Source organism: Mustela putorius, unplaced genomic scaffold (genome assembly GCF_011764305.1).
Source record: "Mustela putorius furo isolate JIRA1106 unplaced genomic scaffold, ASM1176430v1.1 tig00003834_pilon_pilon_pilon, whole genome shotgun sequence".
NCBI lineage: Eukaryota > Metazoa > Chordata > Mammalia > Carnivora > Mustelidae > Mustela > Mustela putorius.
In genome coordinates, this window is record NW_025421987.1 from 13,181,613 (window position 1) to 13,199,648 (window position 18,036).

The 18,036-nt window shown below is 39.6% G+C and overlaps 1 protein-coding gene across 1 annotated transcript in view; it reads right to left on the reverse strand.

Moving 5' to 3' along the window:
* Nucleotides 1-7,614, reverse strand: part of GBE1 (1,4-alpha-glucan branching enzyme 1) — a 270,697-nt gene extending 263,083 nt beyond the window's left edge. The window contains exon 1 of the mRNA XM_004770826.3: nucleotides 7,235-7,614. Within this exon, the coding sequence (XP_004770883.1) occupies nucleotides 7,235-7,368 (134 nt within the window). The 5' untranslated portion in view covers nucleotides 7,369-7,614. The remainder of the gene's footprint in view (nucleotides 1-7,234) is intronic.
* Between the last annotated feature and the right edge of the window lie 10,422 nt (nucleotides 7,615-18,036).

The following is an 18,036-nucleotide window of genomic DNA, read 5'->3' on the forward strand; positions in this document are numbered from 1 at the left end:
CCCCTGCTGAGCAAGGACCTGTCGTGGGACTCGATCCCAGGAATCAGGGATCGTGACCTGAGCCAAAGGCAGATAGTTAACAGACTGAGCCACCCAGGACAATCCCTTTGATTATCCTACTTTAGATTACAGACCTAAAGTACATACCCAGAGACTGTGACTCACTGTAATTTATGTTCAATGGATCTACTAAAACACACATGAATATTCCATCTTTCTCTTTTATACAACTCATTGCAAAATCAAGCATATTGAAAATAACTGAAATCATCAAATAAAGAGAGAGAAAAGACAAGGCAAGATACAGGATTTAAATTTTATTCTTACTAATAGATTATATGTTCGGACTCAGCTGGATAATTCTTTTATTTTCAAACTTTAAAGCTGCTGCTATATATTTTTTCTTATTTTCAAAGTTATTCCTGTTTATCAGTAAACTTGATATGACCAGTCCTCCAACCATCCAGAGTTCAGGAGGAAGAAAATCCCTGTAGCTGTTTGATGTCCAAGAATATGAACAGTTAGCAGTTAGATAAAAGATGAGAAAAGACCGAAAAGGAAGATAAAAAGAAGAGTATGAGTTTCTGCAGGCTAGCATTTACCTCTCTCTCTCTAAAGGGAGTTTTGTGCGCAATTTAGCAGAACTCATCTTGCCTTCAGCTTATAGTAAACAGACAATTGCCTTCTCATTTCCTCTCCAAATTAAGGATCAAAGTTTAAACATATTCTTTTCCCTGTATACTAGACTATGATTAACATTACCACCTCCTCACCTAATTCACACAATAGCTCTACTAGGAAAAAAGAAAGAATCCCTAAAGTAAAGATGTCATCCAACAAAATGGAAGAATTGTGGAGAATTTCTGGTCATGTTACGAATCTGATAGTTGATTTCAAGACACAGTATCGAAGAAGCTAACAATGATAAAATCTTTTGAAAACAATATCCTAGTGAATATTTATGATGGAAGGCTATTTTGCTTATAATATTATCATCATCAAATAACTATTATTTATTTACTGAGGATCTTCAATATATCCCTAGTCCTCAAGACACTCCTAGAAGGTAGGTACCATCCCACTCTTTTCAGAAATGGAAATTAAGGTTCACAGAGGTTGATTAATTTGCCCTCAGATCCAAAACTACTAGCACACATGAGAGCTCAAGTTCAAAGTTCATCTTGCTCTTACATCACACACATCTTGCTCTTATATATACACATCAATATTTTTATACATTTTCCCATTTTACATGTTAGGAAACTAAACTCAGAATCTAAACTGTTCTAATCATTTAAACATCAAAACACTAGTTTTACGAGTTGGTCTCTATAGCTTAACATCAAGTAAGATGCAATATAGCTATATAATAAATTAATGAATGTAGATTGTATAGTAACAGATGTTTAATGCGGTTTTACCTTTCATTAATGTACTATACTCTAAATACAAAACAGATTATGCCGCTTTGGGATGTTAAACACAAAAGAACCCTGGATTCAAAACAGTGGTAAGCATCTACTGAGGGGCAGACATCACAAGAAAAGAACGTACTCTTTACTGAAAAATAAACTTACTTTAGAATGAACTGATAGTAGCAATTCTCTTCAATGAAAACACTTTCATGTTTTCCTTTAATATCTACAAATGTATAATTGAAGTTTAATACATGCTTTCAAATAATAGCAGCATGATATTCTTATCAGTCTAAAACTATAGCACATTTCACAGGGACTATATTAACACCTTGCTGACTAACTAGGGCCAGCTTGGTGGGAGCCGAACTGAATCCTCTAAGAAGTTATCACATAAAGAGTCATTTCTCAGGAGGTGGTACAGCAGGCACCAGAGCCTAAACTAAACCATAATGCTCCATCAAGTCATTTTAAGGCACTTTGAAAATGAAAAGAGGTCAGAGCCTCTTGCCCATCACTGTAGAAAATTCAGGAGTAACTGGAGTTAGTACAGATCGCAGCTGCAAAGGGCAAATAAATCTACTAGTACAGAAGAGTGGGCAAGATACATCTTGTAATCTTTAGATTTTTCCCTGCCTTCTAGAATCACTGACATTTGACTTTCCTCAGAGCCAACAACTTGGCCAGGCACTGAGAAAAAAGTGCACCATGCAGCTATGATATAAAATTTCTGTGCTGTGAGAATCAATTTTTGGTGTGGCTGCTGACACACCAACTCCAAAGTGCTTTCCCACTCTGATTAGCTACCATATAAAAGCTATTTTCGTTTCCAATAGAGATGTTCACTGTAATTGTAACACTTGGTATGCTTGGGATCACAAAAAACAGTCCTCCCATTCTTGAGCACACTATTTGACATCAGGCTCTCTCAAACTGAACATCCCTTCGGGCAACTAAACCTTTAGACTCTGTGAGAATATCTAATTAATAATGATTTTCTTGATTTTTCTCTAGTTATCTTTAGCTCTTTACTCGAACATATATTTCCTTCCCTAGACTATTATACATAATCCTCTGGTAACTACTGCTTCTACTCTGTTGAGCCTAGCATTCCCCACATTTTTAGCTCAAGGTAAGTTGATCTGAGATTTATTGCTATGAAAAATAAGTAGACTCAGAACAAGAACACATTCATGAGAATGCTACTCTGTTTCCTATAAGCCAGGTATGGTTCTATGGACTGAGAAGACAAGAATAAACATACTACACAGAGAAAGCACCCACCCATGGGAGCAAGCGATCTAGCCAGGGATACAAAAGGGCAGAAAGACAACTACCTGACAGTGGATGAACACCCTTAGGATGGGGATGTTCAAGGTGGCAGATAAGAAGTGAGGCTCTTCAGCCAGCCTGGAAGAAGGTATAAGGATGAGGAGAAATCAGGGAAGGTATATCTCTCTAAGCTGTTTCCAGAAGCCTGTTTAGGAAATTTAAGATAGCAGCAAAGTCTGCATAAAACAGAACGAACAGCATGTACAGAAGCACAGCGGGAAGCATGTCTAGACCAAAACACGTGACTTCCAACACAGAATAATATTCCGGCACACTGCCAACTGATATCCTTTAAACATCTGTCAAAGATCTATTTAATGGGGTAGAGGAAAATTATATTAATAAAAATATATAAAAGGGTTCACTTATTAATTCATTTCCACTGAGCTGAAGGAGTCACTTCTGATAAAAATCAAAAATGTTTCTGGTTCTTAAACTTGCCTTTTATTCATGATTTTTCTAGACCCCTACCTTCTTGTGAGCTCAAACGAAGAAATGAAAATCTTCAATATTGAAAAGGAGTGCACGCATAAAGTGGATACAATTCCAATTTATACTGGTGATATTTTATTGTCTCTTACAGAACGGTTCTCACACATCTGAGCTGTCTCTCAAGACCCTTTGGTTAGATGGTATAGAGTGAGAAGGAAGGTCCAATAATGAGGCTAAAAAGGTAGACAGAAACCACATAGTACAGAATCTTGCACATCATGAGAAGTAGTCTGTATTATACCTTAAAAGCCATGCAGAATTGCTGAGGAAATGTAAAAAGGGGGAGCAATTATGAGGCTGTTTTCGTAAACCAGGCTACAGATGCTAACAACATGAGTAGGATGAGAGCAGTAGGAATATAAAGTGGCGTGTGGTTGAAAAACAGGAGCTATAATTGACTCTACCTGGAGATAAGAAGAAAGAAGAGGTGAAAAGTAAGGATAAATGTTAAGTTTTTAGGTTCGAGCAGTTGGTAGATAGGCCACCACACAGGGAGACAGGGTATAAAGGAACAAACAGGTTTGGGATGAAAAACCCTAAATTTGGTTTACACATGTTGAGTTTTGCACTTCTAGGACATCAAAATGAAGGTATTTATAAATATGACCGAGACCAGGAGATTTGGGTTTGAAGATAGATGTGGGCAGCCTCAGTACATAAATGGAATCCATGGGATGGAGAAGAATGCCTAGGGAAAGTATATAAGTAGAAATACATAAAAGGACATAGGGAAGAGCCTTGAGAATCTCTTATGTTAAATGGTCAGAGACAGAGGAAAAGCCATCAGAGGTAATAAAAGAAAAGCAAAACATTTCAATGGCTTCAAGGATCCAATAAGTGATCCAAAATGTCCAATGCTAGAGAAAAAGAAAGAAAGATGTATCCATTAAATTACTAAGAAGTCATTGTCTGTGAACTTGTTGAAAATAGTTCTAGAAAGAAAGATTAATCCCAACTGCAGTACTACTAGCCATGTGAATTTAAGCAACTAACCAAATCTCAGCTTCTCCATCTGTAACTCATGAAAAATAAAAACCTTCCTACCTCATGGTTTTGTCATCAGGATTAAATTAAAATCTAAAAATATTAATAAACTTTAAACACAAAGTATAGACAAGTGCAACTGCAACTGTGCTGTTCTCTAAGCTGTACACAAATGTCAATTCTCTGTTTCACACACATGCCCAGACGTCACATTTGACTTACACTAGCCAAAATAACATTGTCTACAGAAGTGACTCACTCTTAGGCAAAAGCTGTAAGAAATGGTGTATGGTTTAACATGTTCTGTATTCCCTACAGCTAACATTATGGCAGCATGTTTCAAAACGAAGCTTTCATCATCCTAAATCCTTGAGTGATGACCATGAGGAGAGCCTGACACACATTGGCATGTAATATAAGGACAAGTAATCTTATTGTTTTAAAACACTAAGATTTTAAAATTATGATCACAGCAACTAATAGAAAATATAATAGGTTAAGAAAAAAAAAAGGACAGCCAAAAGGAAAATCCCATCTGAGAAGGTAACCATCATTGGGACTATCAAACGCAATAATGTACTAATTTTTATTTTACGTCACAGAGTAATTCATTAATCCTAACACTTGTTTTGACATTCTTACAGTTACAGAAAAGGTAAACAAGAACAACAAATGTACATAATAGAATTGTTAATGAAGATACTTCAGTTGGGAAAGAATGAGACAGTCTATCAATGACAAGAAATGACCTCTCCCATCCCATTCTTAAATACCATTACTTGGGACCTAAATTTTCTTCAGTCCTTGGTAAGCACTACTTTGGGCCTGAATGACTGGGTGTATATTCGTGTCAGGCCAAGGACACAATGTCCCACTGGGTTAGTAGAAACAAACAGAAAATAGAAAATAACCAGGACCAAACTTTATGAGGGAAGAATCCTTTTATTCTTCACATGTTAACAATAGAAGTTGCTACTGCAAAATCCCAAATTACTATTTGATATGCCTAAATGGAACATGTGTGCTGGAAATGGCAATTACTCAGAACCAAGGCCAGAAGTAGAATCCAGATCAGAGTGAGATACCAGGGGCCACTGGATTAGCCTTTTCATCAAAAACACTAGATTCCCTTCACTTCCTTATTCTGGGCTTTGTCCCTCTCATTAATTTTGACAAATCATAAAAGAGGATCCTAACTGCTTCAATCCCAATGGCATTGAAGTGAATTACAAGAAAGAAACACTTAACAAGGGTTGTTCTTCAGCTGTGATCTTTTTTTGTTTTAAAGAAGGTAGGGAAACAAACGCCCCACAAGTCTTCTTTTAGAAATGTCTTTTGTTATTTACAAAGCATAGAAATAAATTAGGATCATCATTAATAAACACATCAAAAAAATATGACCACCACCATTTGCTCAAAATTTTTAACTATTTCTACAACAAATCCAATTTTTAGCCATGAAGATTATGCGGTCACTTTGAAAATGTAAGTTGTAAATACTGAAAGCAATTTCATAAGGATGTGTAAGGGCCCAATCACCTGACCAACTGAGCAACAGCTCAAGGTGACTACTTCGAGGAGAGCGCATTCATTAGGATATACAAGCTCTGCAATGAGATGTTACGGGGAACTTTGTGTCTTCCACTTCTTTTGTTCACAGGGAATCCTTAATAAACAGTTGCTGGATTAAATGCAGGTAGTAAATGACAATGCCAAGTTATGAACTTCTTTTTTTTTTTTTTTTCCAAATTCCAAATCAACCCTGTTCCAGTACCCCCAATACTGCCTCTTGCCAATAACTAAACAGCCATTTTCTGGGGCGCCTGGGTGGCTCAGTCAGTTCAGTGTCTGCCTTCCACTCGGATCGAGCACATGGGGCTTGCTTCTCCCTCTCCTGCTCCCCCTGCTTGTGCTCTCTGTCAAATAAATAAACAAAATCTTAATAAATAAATAAATAATAAACGGCAATTTTCTATTAGTTGCAAATGCGACTATGCATATTTTGTTGCCATGGTAGTTGTCCTCCTGGAGTCACTTGGCTAAAAGGTCAGAAAACCATTAAATCACAATGCGCTTATCTCACAAATACAACTACCATCACTGGTCTGACAACTGTTTCCCTATTAAAAACGATACCTTTGAAGTTAAGCTGACGACTGTTACAATGATTATCCCAGCAACTTTATGGTGCTAAACCTGAGTTCCTATAGCATGAGGACGGGACCAACTAACCCTAAAGCTCCTAAATCGCTCTCTGGAAGTGTGGCTCCAAAGGCCTTTCTGCCTCTTCGGGATGGCCATGCCAAACACAGACAAATGGTGCTGACAAACGTCGCTCTACGTTTACTCATCAAAGCTGGCCCGCGGGAAATCAAGCGGCCAAAATACGCTAATCTCCTCTGAGAGAGTAACAAGGATATAGTAACAAGGAAAGAACACAAGCTGCCAGAAAGAATCGTGTTGGACATAAAAATCGCAGTATTTGCAATGAAATACACGGAGAAGGCAAACGCGCGATTACACACGCCGAGTGCGACGCACACGCTAATTCACAGGGCAACTCCGGGAACGCAAAGGTCAGAAAACCTGCCGCGGCTTTGCCTCGCTCGGTCGAGCGCCTGAGGAAACTAGTGCTGGGAGTCAAAGCACGTACCCAATGGCGCAAAACCACGGAGTCGAACGGCAGGGAGAGGGGAGGAGGAAAGTTTATTCAGGGCCGCCACGCCCCGCCCGGGTGCCAGAGTTATCAAACCACTCTCTGAAAGCCACTGGACCCAGGAAACCGGGTCAACCCGCCGCCCACCCGAAGAAGTTGCGACCCTCCGAGCTCGGGGGCGGGCCAGCGAGCGGCGGGGCGGGGCCCAAGAGGCGGGACCGCTAAGGGGCGGGGCCTGCGCGCGGCGGAACCGAGGGGCGGCCCGAGCCCGCAGCTCGCGCCTGAAAGGCAGCCTGTCCGCTGAGAAGAGAGGGGGGATGGGGGGAGAGAACGCTGAGGTGGCGTCAGGCGGTACCTGCGCTGGAAGTCCCCGGCGAAGGGCTTCAGGTACGGGTCGATCTCCAGAAGTCGAGCTAGTTCCGGCACATCCGCCAGGGCTGCAGCCAGCGCCGCCTCAGAGCTGTCGGCCGGAGCCTCGGAAGCCGCCATCTTCTGCTGCAGCCCGAGTAGCTGAGCCCGAGAAGGTCGATTGGAACCAGAGCGGGAACTGGAGCTCTAGCGGGGAGGAAGGCGGCGAAGGCGGAGCCGGAGGACGCTGAGGGGAGCTTTGGCGGCCCAGGGCCCTTTATAGCCCGAGTGAACGGCCGTTCGTCTTTCCCGCCCCCCCCCACCCCCCGGCGTCGGGGCGGAGCGGGACCCAGGGTGATTCCCGGACGCACCTCCCGAGCAGGGGGTGAGGCGCCCAGGGCCTCCGCCCACTCACGCGGCTAGCACCTGGAGGCCGGGAGACTTGCCCCTTCCTCCGCAACCTCCCCCTGGCTGGGCCAAGGCCGTCCTGGCAGGCGGGTCCAGGCCGCCGCCGGAGCTCAGCCTTGCCCTCCCTTCCCCTGACCCGTACTTGGCTCCAGAGCTAGCCCTCAGCTTTTCTTCTGTAAGCAGCTCCTGGTGGCATCCTTTTCACAGGGATGTCTGGTTTTCTTGCAGGGGACCTTCTCAAAGTTCTGGGAATTCGTTAGCGCAGTGTTGCAGACAGCAAATAAATTCACTGTGAGAGGAAGTTAGGTATGGCTCTAGGAATACCTTTGAGACTGTTCACACCGTTGTCTCCCCAGAAACTCCTGTAGGGTTATCTTGTCGCATGAGTTAACTAAAGAAAGTCAGGATCCTGGAAAGATCCTAGGGACACTGTGATGTTCTGGTACTATTCTCTGGGTTGCCAGCGGCAGAGAATTGAAACCGTGGCAAGAATTTTGCCCATTTCCCATACCTCAAAGAGAAACAAAAGAAAGGGGGGTCAAACACACACACACACACACACCTTTTTGCTCTTGTTTATAATTGTAACAACTTTTTCGACGATTAAACTGAACTCTCCTTGGTAAAACAAATGGTATAGGAAGAACATTAAACTGGATTTCAAATGCACCACTTACTAAGGAAGTGCTAATGCAAGAAATCGTTCTTCCTCTTAGCTTAAGAAGGGGGAACCCTATGTAAACTTCCCCAATTGGAACTTCCTTATGTTCTTTCATTCCCATTAACTGGCTTCTAGCCTAATGATTCTTTTTGGAGAGTACAGAATTGTATGTACATGGAGAGAATTGGACCCACCAACCCAGGAGTTTCCAAATTGCTTTGAACCTAGGAACTGGAGAATCTCTGAGTCTCTTCCCCAGTTAAGATTTGGATATGAAGAATTCTAGGGGCTACAGAGGGAAGACTTGATTAGCATTGGCCTTGAATTTTAAAACATTCAAAACATTTTTTTGTGAAAGGGTTAATAAAGGACTTGAGCAATACCTAGCAAAAGAGGATCTCTGAGTGAAAGTGGAGGACTTGGATAACGTTCAGAAAGGCGTATCTTAGTTTTCATGAAGACAACATGCAAATGTCAGTAAAATATAAGACATAATAAAACAGCACTTGAAACCCAGAAGCAAGTTACCCAATAGACCCACAAATCTGTATCTCTTAACCTAAACTTTTCTCAGAAATCCAGGTTTGTATCACTACCTACAGAAATCTCCATTTAGCTGGCTAGAAGACCTAAACTATCTCCAAAATACACCCCGAATGAGTCTTCCCATCCTTTGTGCTGTCACTCATACAAGCAGTCTCTCATTTGGACTAATACATCTAACTAGTTTCCCTCTTCTTTTTTTTTTATTTTTAATTTTTTTTTTTTAAAGATTATTTATTTATTTATTTGTCAGTGATGGAGAGAGAGCGAGCAAGCACAGGCAGACAGAGAGGCAGGCAGAGGCAGAGGGAGAAGCAGGCTCCCTGCCAAGCAAGGAGCCCGATGTGGGACTCGATCCCAGGACGCTGGGATCATGACCTGAGCCGAAGGCAGCTGCTTAACCAACTGAGCCACCCAGGCGTCCCTTTTTTTTTTATTTTTAATTTAAAGATTTATTTGTCAAAGAGAGAGAGGGTGCACAAGCAGGGGGAGTGGGAGAGGGAGAAGCAGGCTCCCCACCGAGCAGGGAGCCTGATGTGGGGCTTGACACCAGGACCCTGAGATCATGACCTGAGCCGAAGGCAGATGCTTAACCAACTGAGCACCAGGTGCCCCAACTAGTTTCCCTCTTACACTTTCTCCTCTCTAATCCTTTGTTGGTGTTTTCAAGTTTAATGTGCATCTAAATCCCTTGAGGATGTCACTAAAAGTACTTAGTCTCATTCAGTTCTGGATGGTACCTCAGATTCTGCAATTTTAACAAGCTCAGAGGTGATGCAGCTGCTACTGGTTAGGGGCAGTTTGAATAGTAAGGCTCTACCCAAGGAGTAAATCATACAACTTAAATGACATGCTTGTTCACTCAGAGTTAAATATAGACTTCTTATCATTCCCTAACAACTCTTGTATCATCTGGACCCTGACTATATGTTTCCACCACTTTTCTCATCACCTTTTCTCATCTCATCAGGTTTTACTATTCTTTAGAAATACTGACTTTCCTGGGGCTCACGGAACTTTGTAGCCTTTGAGACTTTCTTTGTGCCCTTCTCTGTTGGGAATTCTCGTCATGACTCAGCTCTACAGGGCTGGTTCTTCCCAGCATTCTTTGAGATCTCAGCATAAATGTCAACTCATCTTGAGAAGCCTCTGCTTTCACTACTTAAATAAGATTCTTCAGAATCTATTATAACACTTTCTCTCCTATGCAGCAATTAACAAAATTAGGTGTTTCTATCTCTCTCTTTTTCCTTTTCTCTTATGTACTGATCTCTCCCATTAGAATGTAAACTCCAAGAGAGCAGGGACCTATTCTCTCTTCACTATTGAGCAAGTGTTTAATGAAGTCCCATGTGACAGCCAGTTCAGTTTTCTAGGTATTGGGCTAAAAGGTAAACAAGACAAGTCCCAGTTGTCATAAAGCTTACATGGAGGAGGTGGAGGGCGAAAGAATGTCAACTAACATATAAGAAATGCTTCTCAAAATCCATAAATGTCCCGTTGTAATGAATAAATGCAGAGAATTAAAATTAAATTAATACATCTGCTTTAGTTATGGTGGTAAAGGAGGGGCTCTCAGAACTGACATTTAAGCTAAGTGTAATGACAAGGAATAAGCCATGAGAGAAAGAGCATTGCAAATAAAGAGTTTGCAATGGGGAATGAGTGGATTAGTCACAGAAAAAAGAATTCTGGTGTACCTGCTCTATAGTAAAAAGAATACCAAGAAGTAGGGTGTGAGAGCTAGGCAGCTGTTTGATCATATAGGAGTTCTAGTTTAAGTATGACAGGACAATATTGAAGGTTTTTTTTTTTTTTTAAGATTTTATTTATTTATTTGACAGAGAGAGATCACAAGCAGGCAGAGAGGCAGGCAGAGAGAGAGGAGGAAGCAGGCTCCTGGCTGAGCAGAGAGCCCGATGAGGGGCTTGATCCCAGGACCCTGGGATCATGACCTGAGCCGAAGGCAGCAGCTTAACACACTGAGCCACCCAGGCGCCCCAACAATATTGAAGGGTTTTGAGCAGAAGACTGATTAGGTTTGATTTACATTTAAAAAATATTTACATTAAAAAAAAATATCTTCCCTATGGAAAAAGGAATACAAGAATGCAAGCAGAGAGACTATTAGACTATTAGGATGCCACTACACTGCCCAATTGGATATATATTCCTTTAAATTCTTCCATTAAAATGTTCTAAAACTGGATGAGGCAAAGGCTACACAATTCTCTAAGTTACCAAAAATCACTGAATTATACATTTGAAGCAGGTAAATTTTATGGTGTAAAGCTAGTTTAAAATTTTCTCCTATATAGACTGTAAGAATCTCAGTCTCCAAACTGATACCCACTTATTTCTGGATTAAATTGAGCAGAGACAGTAGCCAGCTAGCCTTCCCTCTACACCTGCCAAGCCTCTCAGAGGACCTTGGAGGTCCCGGTTGTCATTTTATCTTCAGACTTGCTCACCCTCTAACCTCTCTACTTAGATGGCCAAGTAGAGGGTGTTCAATGTGATGGTAATTGTTACTGCCTGGAAGTCAGTCTGAGGCAAACAACTTTTTTTCAGAGACCGTACTTAATGGTTTTCAGATGATAATGATTTTCAATTACTTTTGTCGCCAGTTGGATGAGAATCAGCGACCTAAAGGTGAAAGGCTCTAACTTTTGTGACACATACTTTGAACATCTTGTCCTCTCCATTAGAACTTAAACAATTTTCTTTGGTCTCAGACTTACCCAATCAAATGGCAGTTTTCATTTAACTTGGAGTTACAGGCTTCCTTAATGCCTTTATGTTATCTCTAGTGATTATATATGTGAAATTTTCAGTACTTCTGAATTGCTTATTGGAAAATTTTACAAACTTTTTAGGCATAAAATCTTGTAAGAAAGGATCAGATAGCTGAGCTTATCATAATGGACTTATTCTGAAAGACTGTAGTGCTTTACAATAAAAGCTAATAGTAATACACTGCTTGCCACAGTCAAGGCACTGTTTTAACCATTTGTGTGGTGTGGTGCATATGTGTAAAATCCTTAGTTAACCCTATGATAAAGATACATAAAGATGAAGAAAATCGCTTAAGATAATACAGCAAGTAGGAGTCAGTCAGGATTTGAATCTAAGTACACCTTTTACAGTCTATGATTTTAAGAGCTATTTTATCCTACCTCTCAGAAAGATGAATATAGAGACAAATATGTAGGAGAGTTCTATTTTTTTCTTAGGACTTCAAGACAAAAATTAGACAAAACTTAAAACACTGTATCTGTCAACCTTACCTGAATGAAACCCAGATCCCTGGCAAACTTAACTGGTCCACAAGAAAATGGAGAGCCAGGAAGTGCACAAAAAATAAAAAGACTTTTTACATATAAAAATTTAAGTCACAAAGCCCATGGATTAAAGACTCATGCAACAATAATCACCTATTATGATGGTTTGAGTGGTGGCTCCCCAAAAGATGTGCCCAGTCCGAATCCCTAAGACCTGTGAACGTTATCTTATTTATGAAAGAGGTCTTTGCAGACACAATTAAGGATCTTGAAATGAGGAGATCATCCCACATTATCTAGATTATCTGGATCCTAAATCCAATGACAGTGTCCTTAGAAGAGATATGCAGCAGATGGAGGAGTAAAGTGACTATGAAGGCAAAGATTGGAGTGCTACAAACTAAGTCAAAGAATGTCAGTAGGCACCAGAAACTGGAAGAGGCAAAGAATGGATTCTCCCTAAAGCTTCCAGGTGATATGTGGCGCTGCTGACACCTTGATTTTAGACAACTGATCCTCAAAACTACTAGAGAATATATTTCTGTTATTTAAATCATATGAGAGAAGAACTGCTTTAGGGCATTAATTGGCATATTTTTATACCGTCTATTTGACAAAAAGAATTCGAGGTGGCTAATAAAAATACTTGGGGGACAGAGGCACCTATGTATCTCATTCAGTTAAGAGTTTTTCTTCAGCTCATGTCATGATCCCAAGGTCCTAGGATCAAGCCCCACATTAGGCTCCCTGCTCAGAGGTGAATCTGCTTCTCCATCTCCCTCTGCCACTTGGCCCATTCTGTGCACGTGCGCTCTCTTGTGTGCGCGCTCTGTCTCTCTCTCTCTTTCTCAAATAAATAGATAAAATCTTTAAAAAGTACTTTGAATAAGTAAAACAATACATGAGAAAGGCAAAAAAAAAAATCTTAAGATAGAGAAAATATATGGCATTTGGGTTCAGAACTTAGTTCTCTGGTGCCCAGTAGCAAAAACAAAGAGGAGAGATATTAAAATTCTATAATTCTATAAGCTTTAAATTGTCCCTTTGAGTTCGAAATGGCTCTACAAAATGAGATGTCACCTCATACCTATCAGAATGGCTAAAATTAACAACACAGGAAACAACAACTGTTGGTGAGAATGTAGGGAAAGGGGAACTCTTACACCATTGATGGGAAGGCAAACTGGTATGGCCATTCTGGAAAACAGTATGGAGTTTCTTCAAAGAGTTAAAAATAGAACTACCCTACAATCCAGCAATTGCAGTACTAGGTATTTGCCCAGAGGACACAAAAATACTGATTTGAAGGGACACATGCACCCTGATGTTTATAGCAGCATTATTGACAATAACCAAATTACTGAAGGAGCCCAAACATCCATCGGCTGATGAATGAATAAAGAAGAGATGAGATAGATATAGATATAGATAATGGAATATTACTCAACCATCAAAAAGAATGAAAAATTGCCATTTACAATGACATGGATGGAGCTAGAGTGTTCTATGCTAAGTGAAGTAAGTCAGAGAAAGACAAATACTGTATGATTTTATTCATGTGGAATTTAAGAAACAAAATCGATGGACATAGAGGAAGGGAAAGAAAAATGAAACAAGATAAAAACAGAAGGAAGCAAACCATAAGAGACTCTTTAACTACAGGCAACAAACTGAGGGCTGCTGGAGGGGAGGTTGGTGGACGGATGGGGTAACTGGGTGATGGGGATTAAGGAGCACACTTCATGAAATGAGCACCTGCTATTATATACAACTGATGAGTAACTACATTCTACTCCTGAAACAAATAATAATACACTATATGTTAATTAAATTTAAATAAAAAATTAAAAAGAGTGAAATCTTGCCATTTGCAATGATGTGGTTAGAGCTAGACTGTATTATGCTAAGTGAAATCAGTCAATGAGAGAAAGATAGATACTTATATGTGGAATTAAAAAACAAAACAAAACAAATGAACATGGGAGTGCAGGGAGAAAAGAAGGAGGAAAACCAGAAAACAGACTCTTAACTATGGAGAACAAACTGAGGTTTGCTGGAGTGGAGGTGATTAGGGAGATGGGTTAAATGGGTGATGGGTGTTAAGGAATACACTTGTGGTAAGTCCTGGGTACTATATGTAAGTGATGAATCATAAGGTTCTATTACTGAAGCTAATACTACAGCATACGTTAACTAACTGAAATTTAAATGAAAACTTGAGAGTAAAAAAAAAAAAAAAAAAAAAAAAAATGGCTCCATAAGTGAGAGGTATTGAGGAACATTTTGAACAACGTACTCCAAAGCCAATTTTATTTTTATTTTTTAAAGATTTTATTGATTTATTTGAGAGAGAGATAAACAGCATGAGGGGAGATAAGGGGAGAGGAAGAAACAGACTCCTCACTGAGCAGGGAGCACAATGTGGGGCTTGATCCCAGGGCCCTGAGATCACCTGTGCTGAAGGCAGACATTTAACCAATAGAGTCACCCAAGCACCCCTCAGAAGCCAATTTTAGATATACACAATGTCCTTTTCAAATAGTTTATCTTATGGATAGCAGTATGATAAGGCAAGGACACAGACTTAGGAACCAGACTACCTGAGTTTGGATCTTAACTCATTAACTACGATCACAGGAAGTCAATTTCTTTGTCCTTCATTTTCCATTTCTGTGGGAATGATAGTAGTACGAATTTTCATATTGAGGGTATAAATGACAATATATATAAGATACTTAAAATTCTATGTGACATATAATAATGACTTAAGAAATGATTATATTTCTGCAAAGGCAATACTATAGCAAAGAACAGTAATGTCTTTCATATACAATGCTTTCCAATAGCTGAGATTAGTACAAAAGTAAGAAAGTATTAAGATCTTGAGGATAGTTAACACACCTCCAGGGGACGGGGGGATTGGATATGCCAGTGAAACCTGAGTAGGAATATGATGAGCATGACGTTTTCTAAAGGAATCCTCTAATCAGTAACCAGTATGATCCATAGACCAATGCTGGTAAACAAATGCCTGTGACCAACCCACTAACAGAAAAATACAGAAATTGAGAAAAAATGTTTAGAAACTTCAATATCAACGAAAAAATATAATCATAAGAAATTGGACCTTTTTTTGGTATTTTAAATTTTTTCTTTCTTTAGGAAAGTATTTTACTCTAAGAAGCTATCAATCTATGATTGGTTATAAGAAAAAAAAAAAGGAAAAAACCTCTTCTTTGATAAGCCTGTACCACGTTTAACCAGAACTATTTTCAGAAAATTCTTTATCTGTGCATGTGTTCCCATGAGTACATAGTGGACACTCTAAAATCCTCATGAAACAAAATAAAACAAAAAATTATGTTGACTCTGAACATTTTAATGAAATTGCACTTTAATTTGACATGTTCAAGGTCAAAGCTAAATTATTCAAGAAGAGCCAATCTATTCAAATTACATTGTAAGATAACCATGCCAAGTTACTCAGAGACAAAAGACAAACTGTAAAGTATGAGAAAGTTGACTAGAATAGGACCCTGTTTATATTCTTTGGGTAGAAATGTCTTTAGAGTTGCATAGTTTGAGCCAACTGAATAAAGAAATAGGCAATGGATGATTCAAAGACTATAAAAATGTCCATGTACTAAAGTGAAATAATCTGTTTTTTTTTTTTTTTAAAGATTTTGTTTATTCATTTGAGAGAGGTACAGAGACAGAGATGGAGGGAGAGAGCACAAACAGGGGGAGAGGCAGAAGGAGAGGGAGAAGCAGACTCCCCACTGAGCTGAGAGCCTGACATAGGGCTTGATCCCAGGACCTGGAGATCATAACCTGAGCCGAAGACAGACACCTAATCGTCTGAGCCACCCAGGCGCTCCAATCTGGGAGAGATAGACAGCATGAGGGGAGAGAAAGGGAGAGGAAGAAACAGACTCCTCACTGAGAGGCGAATACAATGTGGGGCTTGATCCCAGGGCCCCCTGGGAACCCAGCCACATTGTATTCTTCTGCAGGACATGAAGTTCTAACATTAATATGATAAATTTTCATATTTTTTACTTTAAACAGACTAAATTCTAGTTTCAGCTCTACCATTTATATTCCATATGACCTTGGACAAGTCACTTTCAGAACCTCAGTTTCATTTTCTATAATATAGTAAAGCATGTCATTAGGAAAATAAGACATTCAAATATTATATCAAGACCATGACAAGAAGGGTAGCAGATCAAGGCAACTCAATTAATTTAGAGGGGAGGAAGCGGAGTTGTGCTACTGTGGTTGTATCTAATAAAAGTCACAGCAGGTAATCTTCCCCAACTCTGCCTTCACTCCAGTAGGACTTGGTATAATGCTGTAATTGCCCCACTTAAAAGACAAAGAGCTCTGATAATATTGAGGTGAGTTAAAATTATGATGGATTAAAATGCTTTAGAATATTGCTTCTGTAAAAATTAATGACAATCATCTTCAAAATGAACTTTTGAAACATTACATTTCTAAATTCCATATCACCTATATTGTGTTTTTTACTCAAGATAATTCTCTTTGAAACTGCATTATTGAAGAGAAAAAGAAGCTAACCTAAATTTCAGAAACTATTGTCTGACTGAATACTATAAGGCTAAAAACAAAAAGAGCTATATATAAACACTATATTCTAGTTGGTAAATTTATATTTCACAGCAGTATGGACTAAGAATCCTAAGGCTACTCTGCATGTATACCACAATTGGTTGAGCAAATAAGTAAGTAAGTTGTAGATAACTGGAGCCAGGTTTCATGCTGTAGGAGATAGAAGTTACAAATAAGCAATGGGGGAAGGATAGAATAAACCTTGTGGTCCTGAATTTAGATTCAGAGAGAGTGATATGAGCTCTCCTACCCCCTTATACATACTCAAAAGAGATAAATATATTTTTAAAAATGTATATGCCTGGGTTTACATAACACTTAAATTTCTTAGTTCTGTCTGCTGAGAGAATACGGAAACAGTGACATCACAGTAACAACAAGCATACCCAGAACTGAGATCTTAGTTTCTAAATACCATTCTCCAACAAAAAGAACCAGGGCTCCTTGAAGAAATGGCTGATTCTAGGACTGGGTAAAAATAATGCAAGATAAACCTGAAGTATTTAATAATGCCAGAAAGAGAGTGAAAGAGAAGAAGAAAAAGAGGAGGAAGAGGAAGAAGAAGAAGGAGGAGGAGAAGGAGGAGGAGGAGGAAGAAGGGGGAAAGGGGAGGGGGGAGGGGAGAGAGGAGAAAGAGGGGGGAGTGGTAAGGGGGGAGGAGGAGGAGGAAGAGGAAAAAGTAGAAGAGGGAGAAGAAAGAGGAGAAGGAGAAGAGGAAGAGCATGAGGAAGAGGAAGAAGAATAGGAAGAAGGAACAGAGGAAGAAGAAGGAGATGAAAAAGAACAAGAAAAGAAGGATGAGGAAACAGAGATGACTATGGGGCACGTCAAAGGGACATAGGAACCAACCAGAAAGAGTCCCAAATACTCAACGCAGGAATCATTTGAGCAACAAAATAAATAATAGTTGTATTGGACTCTTAGTAGTATAGGCAAACCTTTTTATTGTACTTTATTGTACTTTACAGATACTGCATGTTTTGCAAATTGAAAGTCTATGGCAACAAGTTTATTAGCAACATCTTTCCAACAGCATTTGCTCACTGTGCGTCTGTGTGTCACATTTTGGTAATTCTCACAATATTTCAAACTTTCTTATTATTATTATATTTGTTACGGTGATCTGTGTGATCAGTGATTTTGATGTTACAATTGTAATGGTTTAGGGGTGCCATGAACCACACTCCTATAAAATGGTGAACTTAATAGATAAGTGCGTATGTTCTGACTTCTCCACTGACTGACCATTCTTTATCTGTCTCTCTCTCTGGGTCTCCCTAT